Here is a 19918-nt window from a genome sequence, read left to right as displayed (position 1 = left end):
GACCGACCCAGGAAAGGAAGACCAAGAGTCACCTCTGCTTCTGAGGATAAGTTCATCCGAGTCACCAGCCTCAGAAATCGCAAGTTAACAGCAGCTCAGATCAGAGACCAGATGAATGCCACACAGAGTTCTAGCAGCAGACCCATCTCTAGAACAACTGTTAAGAGGAGACTGCGCCAATCAGGCCTTCATGGTCAAATAGCTGCTAGGAAACCACTGCTAAGGAGAGGCAACAAGCAGAAGAGATTTGTTTGGGCCAAGAAACACAAGGAATGGACATTAGACCAGTGGAAATCTGTGCTTTGGTCTGATGAGTCCAAATTTGAGATCTTTGGTTCCAACCGCCGTGTCTTTGTGAGACGCAGAAAAGGTGAACGGATGGATTCCACATGCCTGGTTCCCACTGTGAAACATGGAGGAGGAGGTGTGATGGTGTGGGGGTGTTTTGCTGTTGACACTGTTGGGGATTTATTCAAAATTGAAGGCACGCTGAACCAGCATGGCTACCACGGCATCCTGCAGCGACATGCCATCCCATCCGGTTTGCGTTTAGTTGGACGATCATTTATTTTTCAACAGGACAATGACCCCAAACACACCTCCAGGCTGTGTAAGGGCTATTTGACCAAGAAGGAGAGTGATGGAGTGCTGCGGCAGATGACCTGGCCTCCACAGTCACCGGACCTGAACCCAATCGAGATGGTTTGGGGTGAGCTGGACCGCAGAGTGAAGGCAAAGGGGCCAACAAGTGCTAAACACCCCTGGGAACTCCTTCAAGACTGTTGGAAAACCATTTCAGGTGACTACCTCTTGAAGCTCATCGAGAGAATGCCAAGAGTGTGCAAAGCAGTAATCAGAGCAAAGGGTGGCTATTTTGAAGAAACTAGAATATAAAACATGTTTTCAGTTATTTCACCTTTTTTTGTTAAGTACATAACTCCACATGTGTTCATTCATAGTTTTGATGCCTTCAGTGAGAATCTACAATGTAAATAGTCATGAAAATAAAGAAAACGCATTGAATGAGAAGGTGTGTCCAAACTTTTGGCCTGTACTGTATATATATATCTATATATATATAGATATATATATGAAAACCAAGTCAAAACAGGCAGAGGTAGTAAACCTGTTTGATTTTAAGAGCTTGTTGTCCGAATAAAAGCCCCTTGCTAGGGCACTGTCATCTGCGGAAAAAGCTACTGGTAGTACAAATGTATACCATAATGACATGACTTTGCTGTCACCAACGCTCATATCTGCTTATTTAGTGCTGCTTTCAGAGTCTGTAGTAACTCAGACTCCTGCTCTGCACTTCTTTTTCTATCTATCTATCTATCTATCTATCTATCTATCTATCTATCTATCTATCTGTCCCTCCAGGAAGCTCATCATGAGCAACAGGTCAGCTCTTTCCTGAAGGATCATGGAAGCCTTTATCAGGAGGTGAAGTTCATCAGGCCTGAAGAGGAGATGGATGAAGCTGCCTCCCGCAACCTGGGCTTGTGAGTTCCACGTAGTGGTCGGCTGTATGACAGTGTATTTCTAAAGAAAGTGTGTTACACAGTCATGTGGTCACCTTAGAATTAATACTTTAACCAGGGCTCCCATGTTCATGGAAACCTGGAAATGTCATGGAATGTCACAATCACATGTTCCAGGTCTGGAAAAGTCATGGAATTAGTCAAAATCATTGATTGTTTTGGAAAAGTCCTCAAATGTGTTGTGTGTAATAAAATGTCTTGTTGTTGTTGTTGTCAATCCTCTGTAGATAATCTTCCATGTCTACTTCCAAGGCTTTAAAAAAAAGGATATGCCTATGGATACATTTGCATCCAGTAATGAGTTTATAATTAATTGCCTGAAGAATACAGTGATAGTATAATCAGTTTTCTTTTCCCTCATGCTTGAACATCAGTGTCAGACTGATATACAGTAAGTGCTAGTATGACTGTGCCTGTAGTTTTAAGTATTTGAAGTGAGTATGAGCATAACTAACTATTAGAGACTGGAAAAGGTTGCTGATTAATTTTGATAAAATAATTAACATTTGGAGTATACTATACAGTTCTTCATTTTACCCATTGTGAATGTTCTCTTTTATTAGTCCTTAAAAAAAGTATGGAAAGTTTTGAAACTTTATCAATGAAAATGTGTGGGAACCCTGTTTAATGTTAAACTTATTAGCCTTAGGTCATGTGACAAACAAATGACAATGTTCAAGAATTAGAAAAGGTTCCTTTAACACACTGACAGAAAGAAGTTGTGTATGTTAATTTTATATTTACTTGGTTTATGGTGCAAATCCTGTAGTGTTTTCTCTATCCTAAAGAAGCAGTTTGAGAGGCTTTACGAGAAGCGGTGTGGTCATTTACTGAAAGTCCCTCTCCAGTCAAAAAGGTGTTGTTCTTCACTGTACAGAGTGATCGATGCACAGATGTGATGTTGTTTAAACATTCATCTGCTGATCAGGGGACATTTCTCCATCCATCCATCCATCCATCCATCCATCCATCCATGATCATGGGGCAGCCTCTGGGCTAAAAAATTAAGCCAACTCAGAAATGCCAAAAATGGCACTTTCATGAATATCCACTTGAGGCTGGCTCCAGAAGCCAGTCAGTCCCCATAGAATGCTATGTAAAAATGCCCAAATATACAGCAGAAATAAACATGTTTACAGCCTGGTAAAAAAAAAAAAAACATTTTGGTCTCTCTAGGTGATTTCAACTTTAATAACAACTGCACGGGGAGTGAATTTTTACACATTTTATACAATAATATCTGCAATGATGTTACAGTGTGTTCACGTTGGTTTGGTCAGGCTGTATTCACAAATTTTTCATATATTTTCCTATGAAAAGCTATGAAATGCGAATATGTTGGTCAGGTTTTCATCCAAAAGCTGTACACTCTTCCATGTTTACTGTCAAAACTGTCACTATGCCAATACTAACAGCCGGTCCCAATACCCACACTTCCCCTAGAAATATCCACTTGCACTTGGTTGTGTGCGTTCACTTTTAAGCTAGTGGTGTCCCAAAACAGAATTGAGGTCGTGGAAGTGGTTTCCAACACTTAAAATCCACCCTAGAGTCCAAGGGAGCCTCGACCCACACTTAAAACAAAGTGTAGGATGAAATTTCCCAGAACACCTTGCGAAGTCAGCAACTTCGGCTAGTTTTGGAAAACAATTTGTTACTGTATGATCAGAATGTAGGCTATACAAACAACAGATGGTTGGACTAGCATAAACTCATCAGCAACGTGGATGAACACAGCGTCAAAATATTTAAACAAATCGACTTTCCCGAACAAAATCGATCAGAACTAAAAGACGTCGTAGGCAGCTCCTGTTTTCAGCATTTCTTCTTTGTTGATTTATGAGACGGAGAAGAATAAACATAGTACGCGCCACAGCGGAGAAGAATAAACATAGCATGCGCCGCACCACAAGCACTGGGGCCGGCATTTTCAAACCTGATTGACTACCGGTGTCTTACGTCACCGTGTGACGTATGCCTGCACGTCGGCCACGCCTAAGTGGTGTCTCATTTCTTAGGGAAAGATCTCTACCCTAATATTTCTCTACTATTTCTCTAATACTTCCCTCATCAAGAGTTATCTCGCAAATGAGGGCACTCAATACCAAGTGGAAGATTTAAGGGGTAGAAATGGGATTGGGCCTAACTCTTGTCTCTCTGACAGTCTGCTCTGCGCTGGAAGTTTCAGGCTTCTTTGCGGTTGCTGAGTCGAAGTCTTTTCCCCCGTTGTTACGTTCTTCCTATATTAGACATTGATTGGCATTCGCATTAGATACATACCTTATCTGGCTACCTGGTGTACATTTGAATCTCAGATTTTAGGGCAGTGCAGTAAAGCAAGGAAATGTGAAAACACCTCTCTAGTGACAAACTTTGCACAGATACAGGTCAGTATAGTCAAGGTCAGACATTTAAGGGAACGCAAACAGAAGGAAAACACATTTTTGAATGGAGGGTGACTTAAATGAAAATAGCAGGAGCTTTTGTGCACACAGTGTCTCACAGGCAAAAGTTAAGCATCACAGTGTTAGAATACATGCAAATACGTGGGATGCTTGACAGTGGTATTGTGTATGTAGCCCTTCTCTTTAATGTCACACAACATGCGCCTGTCCTTCCTTTCAGTGATATGTGCCGGAAGGACCAGGACTGTGACTCTTTCTTCATGTTGGACATTGAAGTGGTCTTAAAGAATGAGAACACACTTAAAATTCTCATTGAACAAAACCTGTAAGTATATTCATCAGTATTGAATTAGTAACAATAATCTTGTGCCAGTTTATGTCATGGGGCTGCTGTGGGCATATACACGTATAACACATATAGTAAATCTCTTAATTTCTATTATAAAAATGTATTTGCACGAGTTATGTTTTTATTAAATGTATGAAGAAGAAATATACAGTAGTAACACTCCTTTCTTTGTTCATTAGTCCTATTGTGGCACCGATGATAACTCGAGCTGGTCGACTGTGGAGCAACTTCTGGGGAGCCCTGAGTGCAGAGGGCTACTATGCCCGGTCTGAGGACTACGTGGACATTGTTCAAGGACGCAGAGTGTGAGTTACTGAAAAGTTGCAAAGTTTTCAGAGGGACGTTTAGTAACAAATGACTAAAAGAAGATTTTATTGACAGACTAGAACAAAGACCAACCAGCAGAGCAGTTTAGACAACATTACAGAAAACTGCAGAATGCATGGAATAAAATCAAACTGATCCGTAGAATTACCAACTAATATATGTGATTGTTTCACTGGACAGTAATTAAAGTTATATTCTGTTGACCCACAACCTATGTACATACTCCAATAAAAGCCTGTGTTAAAGTTATTGTCAAGCTCTTTGCGGCATGAACAAATACAGGATGGGTAAAAAAGGGGGGGTGTTAAATTACTTACGGCTCACATGGTAAATTCAGCAAAATCAATACAACAACAGTCATGTCATACTCAACACTAATTTTCATTTGCTTTCCATTTTTAAAGTGAGTGACAGCGAGTTCTTCAATTTATAGACAATGGAGGTACAGACAACAGTTATTTCTGTGTGGATGAGATGAAATTTGTCAACTGTAAATATTTAAAGAAATATTGTTTGGTATGTCGTATTTCTCACACAACCAAATGTATGACAGCAGACTACGCTCTGTATATATACATCTGAAATTTTCTCCATACCTTTGTTAATCTAACTGGGAATGCTGGTATTGGCAGTAGTAAAGTAAACTTTTTTAAAGTTTTACTTAGTAGTAAGTAAAAAGCCTACTCAGAACTATTTTCTGAAGTTGAACAATTAACTATTAGTAGACTTACGATACAGTGGCTTCATGGTTCAATACATTTTCGTTACAGCAAAAACAGAGAAATGCCAGAGATATTTCCTTGGTTTTGAAGATTTTAAATGTATTTTTTAAATGTATAAAAACAAACATGATGTGGGCTTTGGGGGTTTTATTTGTACAAAGCAGGAATTTTTGTCTGGCTGAAGTAGACTCGTATAAGTCTGCTAAATCAATGATTAATGAACGCATTATATGATGAACACATTATACATGTTAGAAAATAATAGTTTAAAACATGAAAAGACAGATAACTGTAGTGCTGAACTGTGGAATAAGACTGTTGGAATGTTTTTCATAATTTCTGCGTCCTACTATATAAAAATTACATTACTACTGATATTAGAGCTCATAGTATCAGTACAATTTCTTTTGTCCACTGTGAGTCAGTGGCAAATTTGCTACGTCCTATGAGCTATCTGAGCTCTTTCAGTCTAATAAATACATGAATAACCATATCCATATCTGTTACAGACACAGTCATATAAACACAAGCTAAACAGCCATCATTAGTCATTAGTCATACTTCTACTGTTATTATACACATATGACTATGATCTGGAGCTACATAGAAAATAAAATTAAATAAAACTAACTTGATCTTAAAAGGGGGGGGGCGCAATATAATGGTAGGGGAAACACTGCCGTATGATGACAAAGGGGCCCAGTGGAAAGCGATCACAGATGCAGTCGCGATGTGATGCCCATATTTACCGTGGAAAAGCCGGGGTTTATTCACATGCTGAAAGTTTTGGAGCCCAGGTACATGCTACCAGGCCGCAAATATTTTTCTGAGAATTGATTTTAAGTAGCGGGGGAAAATCAATTTAAATCATAAATCGGATTTGTTGTGAAAAAATTCACTTTTTTTTTTTAAGGCCATATCGCCCAGCCCTATCTGAGTAAGACGGGTTGGGATAAGAGTCACAGGAGGACCAGCTGACTGTGAGCTTGACAATTACAATGCAGACTGGGGAAACAGTCAAACAAGGGCTATTTTCAGTCTGGCAGGCAGTAGTATACTGGGAAGTCACCATAGAGGAAGAGGGAGGGACCTGTGTGGGTGTGTGAGTGAGGTGAGACAGCAGTCAGTCACGTGGGTGATATTGCACAGCGTGCTGCAGATTAGCCTTTAGCATGCTGCAGCCTAGCTTGTTGGGGTGGATGACATCGGACTTAAAAAAGGATTGGTGATTCCAACACAGGTGGAAATTGTCAATGTAGCAAACATTGCGAGCCCTGCAGAGAGACTGGAGCCAGGTGTGAAAACAAAGGATCCTGCTGAACTTTTCTGACCCACAGCTGTGAGGAGAAAGCGGTCCACTGATGAAGATGGATTTTCCGCAGCTGTTAAGCATAGAAGATCACCTGACAACCTACAGGTTTGGTGTTTGGAGCCATTTTGATGGCGAGAGAGAGTAGTGGATAAAAACACATAGAGCCGAGGAACGAGCCACCGCACAGCTACAGACTCTCATTAGCAGCAGTAACACAGTAACATACACAACCCCCAAGCTAAAGCTCGAAGCCACAGACTGCGCCGCAAGAGACTCTCTTTAGCAGCTAAGCCACCAGCCAACAGTCACAGCACATACACACCCCGAACCTGGGAACAAGAGCCGCTGCGTGGCTATAGCCTCTTACTTAGCAGCTAACGTTGACACAAAGCACACACCCACAGCAGTAAGCAGGGTGGCCGATTTAGCCAGAAAGACTGACAGGTCTGTCAGTGACAGTCAATCAATCAATCAATCAATTTTATTTATAAAGCCCAATATCACAAATCACAATTTGCCTCACAGGGCTTTACAGCATACGACATCCCTCTGTCCTTAGGACCCTCGCAGCGGATAAGGAAAAACTCCCCAAAAAAAATCCTTTAACGGGGAAAAAAAACGGTAGAAACCTCAGGAAGAGCAACTGAGGAGGGATCCCTCTTCCAGGACGGACAGACGTGCAATAGATGTCGTACAGAACAGATCAGCATAACAAATTAACAGTAGTCTGTATGACACAATGAGACAGAGAGAGAGACAGAGAGAGAGAGAGAGAGAGAGAGAGAGAGAGAGATGCAGGTAATGACAGTAGCTTACAACAACATTATTGAAAGTAATAATATTATAGTTATAGTTCTGGCTACTGTGGTACAATATGTTGAAAGTATGTATTAATATCTGGCAGTATACATGTGTGACAATAGTCATATGTGTATAATAACAGTAGAAGTATGACTAATGACTAATGATGGCTGTTTAGCTTGTGTTTATATGACTGTGTCTGTAACAGATATGGATATGGTTATTCATGTATTTATTAGACTGAAAGAGCTCAGATAGCTCATAGGACGTAGCAAATTTGCCACTGACTCACAGTGGACAAAAGAAATTGTACTGATACTATGAGCTCTAATATCAGTAGTAATGTAATTTTTATATAGTAGGACGCAGAAATTATGAAAAACATTCCAACAGTCTTATTCCACAGTTCAGCACTACAGTTATCTGTCTTTTCATGTTTTAAACTATTATTTTCTAACATGTATAATGTGTTCATCATATAATGCGTTCATCAATCATTGATTTAGCAGACTTATACGAGCCTACTTCAGCCAGACAAAAATTCCTGCTTTGTACAAATAAAACCCCCAAAGCCCACATCATGTTTGTTTTTATACATTTAAAAAATACATTTAAAATCTTCAAAACCAAGGAAATATCTCTGGCATTTCTCTGTTTTTGTTGTAACGAAAATGTATTGAACCATGAAGCCACTGTATCGTAAGTCTACTAATAGTTAATTGTTCAACTTCAGAAAATAGTTCTGAGTAGGCTTTTTACTTACTACTAAGTAAAACTTTAAAAAAGTTTACTTTACTACTGCCAATACCAGCATTCCCAGTTAGATTAACAAAGGTATGGAGAAAATTTCAGATGTATATATACAGAGCGTAGTCTGCTGTCATACATTTGGTTGTGTGAGAAATACGACATACCAAACAATATTTCTTTAAATATTTACAGTTGACAAATTTCATCTCATCCACACAGAAATAACTGTTGTCTGTACCTCCATTGTCTATAAATTGAAGAACTCGCTGTCTCTCACTTTAAAAATGGAAAGCAAATGAAAATTAGTGTTGAGTATGACATGACTGTTGTTGTATTGATTTTGCTGAATTTACCATGTGAGCCGTAAGTAATTTAACACCCCCCCTTTTTTACCCATCCTGTATTTGTAACAGAAGTCATTTAAGGTCACCTTTCCTATAGAACAGGTCTATACCCTGTCCTTTTATTAAACTAACTAAAGAGTAATGTTATTTATCTTGTTTACTCAACAGCATGTCAGTTCTGTCTCTACACGGTGCACGTTTACAATCCTCCTATGCTCTGTGTCGCCCACGGCGGAATTCGGCCCCGATGCGCACACACAGACACGTGTGCACACACACAGACACACACACAGACACAGACACAGATACACACACACACACACACACACACCAGGGCACAACAATAAGGATTGCCAGATTGCCCGGGGCAAGTAAAACTCAAGGTCGGGCATGTAAACTAACAACTCACTTGCCCGATCGGGCAAGTTGCTAAAAATAGTAAAAGTTAATAACTAATTGATAAAATAAATGTATTTTAAAACGTGCTCCTTCGGCTCTGATGCAGCGGTCTCTCTGCCTGAAGTCACAGGCACACGCTGTGTAACAATGTCCTGCCCACAGCCCCCATTGATATTATTTTGCGCGACAGATGCTTCATATAATAACAGAACAATATACTATTTATGGTGTTATGTCATCGTGTCATTTCTGTCTCTACATGGTCACGCGTTAACAATTCTCCTCTGCTCTCTGTATCGCGCACAGCGGAGTTCTGCCACACACACAGGTGAGCACGCTAGAGCGGCTCGGGCCTTATTTTCCTGACCAGACCTGACCCCGAGCCTGGTGCAGTTTGTCAGCTGACAAAGTTATTGTTATGGACACTGTGTAAATAACCATCAACAGACTGCTGTTAAGCACAGACAAACAGCTGCTCGCACAGCAGCGTAGCACGACACTCTTGAGCTTGTGTTGCGTTCAGGCGTTGTCACGTAAATAACAACTTCCAACACTTAAATAGGTCATAGCACAAAACAGCAGCATGTCATGTGACTTTTTACTTTTATTGTATTCAATACAATTGTATGTTCCTAAATCTTGAGACACCTCATATGTAAGCTAGACAGACATTTCATCTGCTCATTACTGTGCACACATGTACTGTATGTACTTAGTCCTAAAGAGCCCTTCTGGTGCCAGTAGATACATAGAAACATCCCAGCAGGCTGTGCTTTGCAAGCATGCAAAAAAGTTTCACACATGTGAAAATTATTTTTCATGCGCGTGCTTCACCTCCGCTACTACAACTCCATCCTAGGGGAAACACTGCTATGTGCGTTTTGTGCAACAGGTGGATGTGGTAGTCTACTGGTAGAGTAGAGAGAGAGCTAAGTAGCGTTGAAGTAGAGTAGAGCAGGGCAGAGAGATGGAAGCAAAATATATTAAACCCGGTGTTAATACAGCAGAACTGGAGAGAGGGGTGAAAAATAAATAGAGGTGGGCATGGCTCAAGTAGGGAGCAAAATTATAGACGGACAACGACTGACCAATTTTTCACTTTAAGCCCTGACACTGTCATTTTGTGTAGGAATTAAGCTACAATACATGACATATGTTGTTTTAATTAATAAATACAATGTGAATAAAGATTACATAACATAAAAATAACTGCAGTCTTTGTTATTTGATAGCCGCTTATATTAAACAATTTTTATAGGGCAAGTAAAAACTGACTTTGGGCAAGTAGATCTCTGACCAACTTGCCCGACCAGGCAAGTGAAAAAAAACCTTAGCGTTGAACCCTGCACACACACACACACAGGTGAGCACACTAGAGCGCGGCTCGGGAGGCATTTTCCCGAGTCCGAGACAATTATAACCGAGCCTGGCCCGAACCTGCAGCACGGCACCAAACACACAGTCTATGGAGAGGAGCCTGTGTTGCGTTCAAGCAATGTCACGTAAATAACAAATTCAAGCACTTGAATAGGGATATTTTCGTAGGGAGCAACACCTCTCCCACTCGGCAGCATGCCTCCGTTTGAGGTGCTGCAGTAAATTGGTAGTACTGCTACTTTGGGTAGCAACAGCCTTCAAACACACTTTAAAGCGGGGTGCTGTTTATTCTGTGTCTGACGCCACAAAACCGAACACGTTCCCTTTCTTGGGAACGAGTTCTTCCCCGCTCGCTGCCATGATGTTTGTGTATCAAACGCGTGGGGGGGGGAGGGGTGAGCCCACTCTGAACTACAAATTCGAATTAATCGATAAAATCGATTTATCACCCAGCCCTACTCTCAGATATCATAATATTGTCTCTGAGTCCACCCGCTCAGTAAATTATAACAATCTTATTACTATTTCACAGTCTATGATTTCATCCTCGCCTCCCCTCGCCTCCAGATTTAGTCTGCTAAATGTGATATCACTGTCAAACAAATCATTTGTCTGTCAAGATGTTATTCTGTCCCAAAACCTTGACTGCCTCCTTATCACTGAGTCATGGCTAACCCCTGATGATCTCTCCCCCCTCATAGAAGCCACTCCTTCACGCTGCTCTCATTTTCATCAACCCAGGTCACATTCATGTGGCGGAGGGGTGGCTGTAATTCACAAAAATACCCTTAAATGTCCAAATATTCTTATCGGACCTTTTTCCTCTTTTGAATTTCTGGCTTTTGTAATAGATGGCTCCTTACTGGTCTTCTGCCTACTAGTATACAGACCCCCAAAGCCTAACATTAATTTTAGCAGTGATTTTTCTGATCTCCTGTCCAGCATTGCTCCAAAATGTGACAACATCCTCATTATTGGCGATTTCAATATTCATATTTGCTGTCCATGTGAAGCTATCTCCACTTGTCTCCATCCCCAACCCTGTGATAGAAGACTTTCACCTATCTGATCACAAAGCAATGATTTTTTGTTTTTATTTGCCACACGTTTCTCCTATCTGCCCTGCTTTCTTCTGCTCTCGCATTATAAATTCCTCCACTGCCACTAGATTTGCAGAAGCCTATGAAGAGGCTCCTAGCATAAACAGTATTGAGACTGCACTGTCCTATGTGAGCAATGGGAAACTTGTCTCACAATTCAGAAACACAGTTTCAGCTATCCTTGATTCTGTAGCACCAGTTAAAACTAAAATGCCTCTGGCTTAATCATGTTCACACCAGAGAAATAAGAAGAGCTTGCAGAAGGGCAGAGCGGAGGTGAAAATGTGATAAACTGGAGGTCTCATTTCAAATTTTGAAGGATCTGTTGAAGAAATACCAGCTAGCAGTCAAAAATGCCAGGGCCCAATATTTCTCTGATCTTATTAACAAGAACTGCCATTACCCCACGATACTTGTTAGTTTGTTAAACCCTGTCACCTCCTCTGCCACATGGCTACTTTGTTCATACAGAATGTGCCTTTTTCGGGGCAATGGGGGGCGTGAGCAAGTAACAAAACGTGTAGCTCAGCGTGTGACGTAAACAGTGACGTGCTCCGTGGGAAGCCGTTGCTTGTCAGTCCTTCGGCGATTCTCTCATAAGTTGGCCCGTCCTTCACTATTCCTGTCATTTGATGGTTAATGGCCTCTTCATTTGCGAGGACAAGGAGGGCGCGCAATTCGTTGTCTCCCCAGTTTCTCATCTTTACAGTGCGTTTCCCTCTTGCTACTTGCTGCTCTTCCTGCTATCAGCTGTTTCCTGTTTGTCCACCGCCAGTGGGTCACATGTGAGGTGTCATCAACAGCTCCTCCCACAAGTCATCAACAGCCCCTCCCGTGGTGGAAGGGCACCTTGTTCTTTTTAAACCAGAAAGGTTCCGCCAATATGTTTATCCCTACGCAGTGGAAAATTGGGCACCTCGGATCAACTCGCCAATCCAGCTGTGTGTGTCTAAACGCTCGCAGCTTGCCTGCAAAACGGTGGCAGTGTAAAAGGGACTCATGTCTCAAAGCATTTGTCTCTAAATGTGAGCATTTTCTAAATGTCTTTAGAGACAAAGTAATGAACATCAGAGCTAGTATTTCTCCCAACTGCAAATAGGCTATCCGTCTCCATTGAAAACACAGCCAGTTTTAATTCCTTCTACTCCATCACTTTACAAGAGCTTCATCACATTATTTCCACTATGAAAACCTCCACCTGCTCTCTTGTTATTATACCAACCAAACTCTTCAAGGAAGTAATTAACACCATCGGTCCCAGTATACTCTCAGTTATCAATAGCTCTCTGGAAACCAGCCATGTTCCCAAATCTTTCAAACATGTGGTAGTCCAGCCACTTTTAAAAAAGACAGAATCTAGATCCCTCAGTCCAACTCAACTACAGACCAATTTCCAAACTGCCATTTCTTTCCAAAATCCTCAAAAAAGTAGTTTTCATCCAACTGTTGTCACACCTGGATCAAAACTGCATTTTTGAAAAATTCCAATCAGGTTTCAGAGCTCTTCACAGTACAGAAACTGCATTACTCAGAATAACCAATGACCTCCTTCTGGCTGCCGATTCTGGTAACTGCTCCATCCTCTTACTCCTAGATCTGACCGCAGCTTTTGACACAGTAGATCATCTCACTCTCATCCACAGGTTTAACGAATGGGCGGGGGCTTTTGGTCCCGCCTTGAACTGGTTTTCCTCATACTTATCCAACAGATCCTTCAGTGTCTCCATTGGCAACTCATCCTCCTCCTCAGCCCCCATCTCCTGTGGTGTTCCCCAAGGTTCCATACTTGGTCCAATCCTCTTCTCCATTTGCTCCCACTAGGCCACATTATCCAAAAGCACAACATGTCTTTCCACTGTTATGTGGACGATACTCAGATCTACGTCCCCCTAGAGCCAAACAACTATAATAAACTAACCAACCTCAATACCTGTCTTCATGATATCAAATCCTGGATGGCAGCAAACTTTCTCCAGCTCAATGACAATAAAACTGAAGTTTTTTTATTTGGACCACAGCATCATACCAACATTATCCCCTCTCACCAGAATACAGAGCGTCTGTTGCTGTTTTTTATTTTATTTTTATTTATCTTTTATTTACCCTCTCGAAATAATGAAATGGCCCTCTTTCTTTGGTGACTCATTCCTCTTATTGTGATTATCTGTGGCCATCTATATATATTTATGTTTGCCTGAATATAAGCTACTTGATTCCTTGATCTTGGATTGTTATTTCATTTTATTTATTTATTTTTATTTACTTATTTCTGACCTGGGATAAATTAAGCTGGGCCCTTCTTTTGTTTCCTCATGTAGGCTATGTAGCAGTCTGAGCCTGTGGCTATTTGCTCTACTTTAGTTATCAGCCACTCACCTTGCTTTTATGTTTTTCATATGTGTGTGTGTGTGTGTGTGTGTACATGTGTCGTGTTTGTTATTTTGTCTAGTTAACTTTGAATGTCTTTTGTCAACATTATTCTGCAACATCTATAGGCCTCCCTCTGCTGTGACTGACTCCACTAAGTGTATTTTGTCAACTATTAATTCTCTTGAAGGGCCTAATGAAATGATTATCTTGGGTGACTTCAATAGTAACTGACTTGATTGCTCCCCCTCCAATGATGGGAATTGTAAACCTTACTCAGTTAATTAAGGAACCTACAAGAGTTGATTATCTGTCGTCGTCTCTGTTGGACTGGATACTTGTCACTAATCCTGAAAGAATAATTAAATCCGGAGTTATGTCAGACTGTTTAAGTGATCACTTTCTCACAAGTTATATTTTGTGTCTGGTAAATCAAAATCCCAAGTGCGCCTCCTAAATATATTAGACTGAGACAATGCAAGAACATTAATGTAGATAGTTTTATTCAAGATATAATTTGCATTAACTGGGACAGATTTCAGTTAATTCCTTTTGTTGATGATGCACTCTGAAATTCTGAACATAATTGATAAACATGCCCCTATAAGAACAGTTAGAGTTAAAGTTAGACACCTACCCTGGATTAGCTCACATCTTATCAGCCTTTTCAAACAAAGGGATAAAGCCTGGACCAAATATCGCTTGTCTAAGGATGCTGCTGATTGGGAAACCTACAGATATTTGAGAAATCTTTGTAAAACCAAAACAAGGAATGCAAAATATAACTACTATAAAGACAGCTTTTCACAGGATTTCCGTAATCCTAGACAGTTCTGGAAACATTTGAACAATACTCTCAATAAAACTAACAAAAACCTCTTAAATCAGATATGTATAAATAATGAAACTCCACTTATTTCCCAAGCTTTCAACCGTCATTTCTCATCTATCTGTGGTTCCCAACACTTTAATTCTTATGATATGGCTGGCTCTTTAAACTGCACTACCTCTAACAGTTCTTTTTCCTTTAGAAAAATTCTACCTATTAATGTCTTTTATGTTATAAATGAGTTAAAAGAAAATATTAGTGCTGGTCCAGATGGTTTGGAAGCTAAATTTGTTAAACTTGCAGCTCATGTTCTAATGTATCCCCTTGCTGATTTATTACCTCCGCCAAGGAGGTTATGTTTTTGCTGGTATTGGTCTGTTTGTCTGTTTGTTTTTCTGCAAAATAACTCAAAAAGTTCTGAACAGATTTTGATGAAATTTTCAGGAAAGGTTGATAATGGGACAAGGAACAGACGATAATAATTATTATGATAAAATAATTTTGGTGTTGATCGGTTGAAGCGAAGTGGATAAAATAATAAAATGGCAGGAAATCTGAGTTGCTTGGCAGAGGTCTGCGCTTTCCGAGTGCTTTTCTAGTTTAATATGTCTTTATCTACTTATTCAGTTCCCCCCATATGGAAATGTACTAGAGTCACCCCCCTTTTGAGAAACTTATTTTTAATCAATTATATCAGTACATCAATCTGTGCAATATTTTATCTCCAACCCAATCTGGCTTTAGACCTAATTTCTCCACCACAACAGCCCTGCTAAAATTCACCAATGATGTGTTCTCCTCCTTTGATAAAGGCCTACGTACAGGTGCAATTTTTATTGATCTTTCCAAAGTTTTTGATTTGGTTGATCACTACTTCCTCCTTGATAAGCTCTACTCTATTGGTCTATCTCAAAATGCTCTCCTCTGGTTTAATGCCTATCTTCATAACATACGTCAGTGTGTTGTCTTTCAAGGTTCTCAGTCTGATTATTTAACTGTTGATAAGGGTGTTCCACAAGACTCCACTCTTGGACCACTTCTTTTCTCTATCTTTATTAATGATTTACCACAAATATGCTCAAATTGTCTTGTTCATCTATATGCTGACGATACTGTTATATACACCTCTAACTCTGATATATTACAGATCCAGAACTCTTTACAATTTGACTTTAATTTGGTTCAAAAATGGCTTCATAATAACAGACTCATATTGAATGAGAAGAAGTCCTGCAGCATGGTGTTTGGCATGCGACAAAGATGCTCACATCCCTGTGGCTTTTATATTAATTTTGATGATGGATCTCCCCTTGAGACTCCTTCAAATATCTTGGACTCTGGATTGACCCTAAACTCTGCTTTAAGCCCCACATTGATTTTATTATGAAACGAACATTTGGTTGTCTGTGCTCACTCTATCACTCAATTAATTGTTTTTCATTTCTTGTCAGAAAAAGAATAATAAGTTAATTTTACCTATAATTGATTATGCTGACATTGTCCATCTGAACACCTCTGATACTTATCTTAGACCCCTAAATGTATTGTATAACTCTCTGTGTAGATTTATTTTGAGGTGCACATATAGAACTCATCATTGCTATATGTATGAATCACTTAATTGGTTGCAGCCTAAAGCTAGAAGGCAGTTTCACTGGGTTCAGTTCATCTTTAAATGTGTTTACTTTAATTGTCCTTCCTATTTGAAACAGGTTTTGGTTCCATATAGATCTTCTTATTCACTCAGACATATACAATATCTATGGCTTAGACCCCACCTTACACAGGAACTACAGACCTATCTCTAAACTTCCATTCTTCTCTAAGGTTCTGGAAAAGGTTATTCTCCATCAACTACATACCTACTTACATCAAAATAACATCGTGGAAAAGTTTCAGTCTGGATTCTGGGCCTATCATAGCACAGAGTCTGCCTTGCTGAAAGTGTACTCTCTGTTGACACTGGAAACTGTGCCATTGCTGCGTTCGATACTGTGGATCATAACATCTTAATCGAACACCTCCAGTTTGGTGTCTGCATCAGTGCCACTGCATTACACTGGTTCACTTCCTATCTCAAAAATAGAAGTTTTTCTCTCAGCATGGGAAATCACTCCTCTTCCTCAGCCACTCTTTCCTGTGGGGTCCCTCAAGGCTCCATCTTAGGTCCTATTCTCTTTTCGTTGTGCATGCTTCCTCTCAGCCAAATTTTTAAAAAAACATAACATAAACATATCTCCTTCCACTCCTATGCTGATGACACACAGCTGTATCTCCCTATCAAGCCTAACCACGAGTCCAGTGTTGCCACTCTCATAAACTGCCTCGAGGACATAAAGAACTGGATGGCACAGAATTACCTCCAGCTGAATGAGGGCAAATCAGAAGTTGTCCTCTTTGGTCCCCCTGACTCCATTAGAGGGATTTCTGACCAGCTCGGTAGCCTCTCTAACTATGTTAAACCCCATGCCAGAAATCTTGGCGTGATATTTGACTCCACCTTTAAATTTGAGAAATAAATAAATGCAGTAGTAAAAACCAGCTTTTTCCAACTCTGCACCATTTCCAAAATCAAGCCATTTCTCTCCCTTCGAAGACCTGCAGATATTCACCCACGCTCTCATCTCCTCCCATTTACACTACTGTAACTCCCTGTACACTGGTATCAGTCAGTCCTCTCTGTCCCTCCTCCAGCTGGTTCAGAACGCCACTGCTAGGCTTCTCTCAGGTACCTGGAAGACAGACTACATCACACCTGTTTTGGCCTCTCTCCACTGGCTGCCAGTAAAGTTCGGAGTTGACTTTAAGGTTCTCCTGTTTGTTTACAAGGCCCTTAATGGTCTAGCCCCATCCTACATCTCAGACTTTCTAACCCCCCCATTCCCCGTCCAGGTCCCTCAGGTCAGCTGATCAGGGGCTTCTGGCTGTCCTCCGCAGACTTAAGCTCAGGGGTGATCATGTGTCTGCCCCCAAACTGTGGAACAGCATCCCCCTCCCAATCAGATCTGCCCCCACCATTTAATCATTTAAGTCCCAGCTCAAAACTTACTTTTATTCATTAATGTTAGAGTCCCCCTGATTTGGTTTTCCCCGATGTGTACCTGTGTGTGTTGGGTCTATAAATGTGTGAGCTGTGTACCTGACAATCATGTCACTCGTATGTATGTGTTTTGTAGCATTTTATTCCTTTTGTACAGCACTTTGGTCAACATGAGTTGTTTTTAAATGTTCTTTATAAAAAAATTTGAGTTGAGTTGAGTAGTACTTATGAAAGCCAAATATCATCTGAATGCTCGAGATCTCTAATTTATGGTTGCAAAGTTTCATAAGGCTGTGTTTATCCCGGAGGTCACAAGAGGTCATTTTATACAGTGAGGTCATGTTCCCAAAAAATGGTATTTCTACAATCAAGTGGCTACTATGGGAGCTAACATCATTAAATATAATTGAAATTGAGCTTATTGAGTCTGCAAGAGTCTCAGATTTCCAGCTATATACAATTCATCCAATTCCAAGACCGTTCAGAACCCAGTATGCAGGAATATTCAGCCATTTTTTTTTCCTCGCCAAAATGTAATTTTGGAGTGCTATTTAACCCCCTTCCTGACAAGCCGGACATGGTTGGTACCAATGGATACCTTAGGGTCTTTTGGTTTGACTGTAGCATTAAAACTCAGTCCACTCTGAAGTCAGTGATGTCAGCTGTGGATGCCTGCCAGCAGAGTGAAAAAGGTTAAAGGCCCAACATGAAAGGGAGGATTATGTCTCACTGTTGTGCTGATAGCATTGGTGCTGTAGAAATATATAAAGAAAACATGGAAGTGTTGAATTTGCATCAACAGCAAATAAAACAGGATCAGATAAGAAATCAGGGAGGCTTCTTACTTAAACATGACAAAATATGCTAGTAAAAGAGGGGAAGTCTGTCTCCAATACACACTTGGTTCTCTCTCACTTCATTAGAATTAACAGTATTTGAGCACAGTCTGTTCCTGATATTAGACCCTCGCAATGCCATGTAAGCTGTCTAACACTATCTTGTTTTTTAGGGGTGTGTGGAATGTCCCATATGTGTCCAGTGTGTTCCTGGTGAAGGCCAGCCTCCTTCGATCAGAACTCAAAGACTACAAGCTATTTAGCTCACACCTCTTAGACCCTGACATGGCTTACTGCCACAACATTCGCAGCAAGGTCAGTAAGAGAAAAGCATATGGACACAATACGTGTTCCTACAAACTGAATCTGAATAATTTATATCTGAATTTGGTTTGCTCAACTTGAATAGTTTGAATTTGTATTGTTGAACTTGAATAACTGCATTAACAACTTGTCCATGAAAATGTTTGACCAGTTGTGAATCTTTCTCTCAGGGAATCTTCATGTATGTTACCAACATGCACACTTTCGGGCGCATCCTGTCAACAGAAAACTATGAGATGAGTCATCTTCATAACGATCTGTGGCAGATCTTTGAAAACCCAATGGTGAGAAAATATCACCTGTTAATATGACTAAAGTGGTGGTGATATGGTCAGTACAGAAGTGTGTGTTGGTTGTTAATTATTGTGATCGTGGTAACGTTTAACGTTTAGTTTAATGCTGTGTGATGTACCTGTAGCATTTGGAAGCTGAAACTAAGTCTTAGCACTTGGGAATGCTTATACATGGCTCTTACTCTTAATTCTGCTTACAGGAAAACTTCACCCACAAAATGACCATATGAATATCAGTTACCTACAACGCAAACATTCTTGATGAATTGAAGTCATTGGGGACTATGTTTAACAGCAAAATTTTATCAAAACAGCTGTTTCTAAACTCTCTCACATTAAAAAAAAAGATGTCATTTGCTGCAGCTTAACAGTCAAAGCACTGCACATTTATTACCAAAATGCAAATAAGCAACCCGGCTAACACCAACAAATAAGATAAAAATATGTGCTATTTTGCTTTCAGTAAAATGTTGTAGCCTACGTGTTATAATAATACTATAATAATATAAACAATACTAATACTATAATAATCATAAACAAAGAATTACAAATGAACTTATTCAGAAGAATAAACAATATAATAATAATATATGAAAATAATAATAAAATGTATAAATTTCCTTTTTAATTGAACTAGGGAAGCACCAATTTTGAAATTCTGAGCCAATACTGATACCAATGCTTAAAATAACAATTCTTCTTTTGTGCCTGGGAAACACAGAAATCTACACTATAAAAAAAATAATTATCAGTTTTAAAGTTATTCAGTCCTTTATTACACTGCCTTTGAATGAGCACAAAT

General features: G+C 40.0%; 1 protein-coding gene across 2 annotated transcripts in view; it reads left to right on the top strand.

Annotated features, from left to right (window-relative positions):
* Window positions 1–19918, top strand: part of plod1a (procollagen-lysine, 2-oxoglutarate 5-dioxygenase 1a) — a 76947-nt gene that overhangs the window by 39759 nt on the left and 17270 nt on the right. For both annotated transcript variants that reach the window (XM_033630057.2, XM_078170340.1), the window contains exons 10-14: window positions 1381–1502; window positions 4167–4271; window positions 4475–4600; window positions 18673–18814; window positions 18994–19107. In XM_033630057.2, coding sequence (XP_033485948.1) covers window positions 1381–1502; window positions 4167–4271; window positions 4475–4600; window positions 18673–18814; window positions 18994–19107 — 609 coding nt within the window. The remainder of the gene's footprint in view (window positions 1–1380; window positions 1503–4166; window positions 4272–4474; window positions 4601–18672; window positions 18815–18993; window positions 19108–19918) is intronic.

This window comes from Epinephelus lanceolatus, chromosome 8 (assembly GCF_041903045.1).
Source record: "Epinephelus lanceolatus isolate andai-2023 chromosome 8, ASM4190304v1, whole genome shotgun sequence".
Taxonomy (NCBI): Eukaryota; Metazoa; Chordata; class Actinopteri; order Perciformes; family Serranidae; genus Epinephelus; species Epinephelus lanceolatus.
Note: the sequence above shows the minus strand (reverse complement) of the source record. Positions and strands in the feature narration are given on the sequence as shown.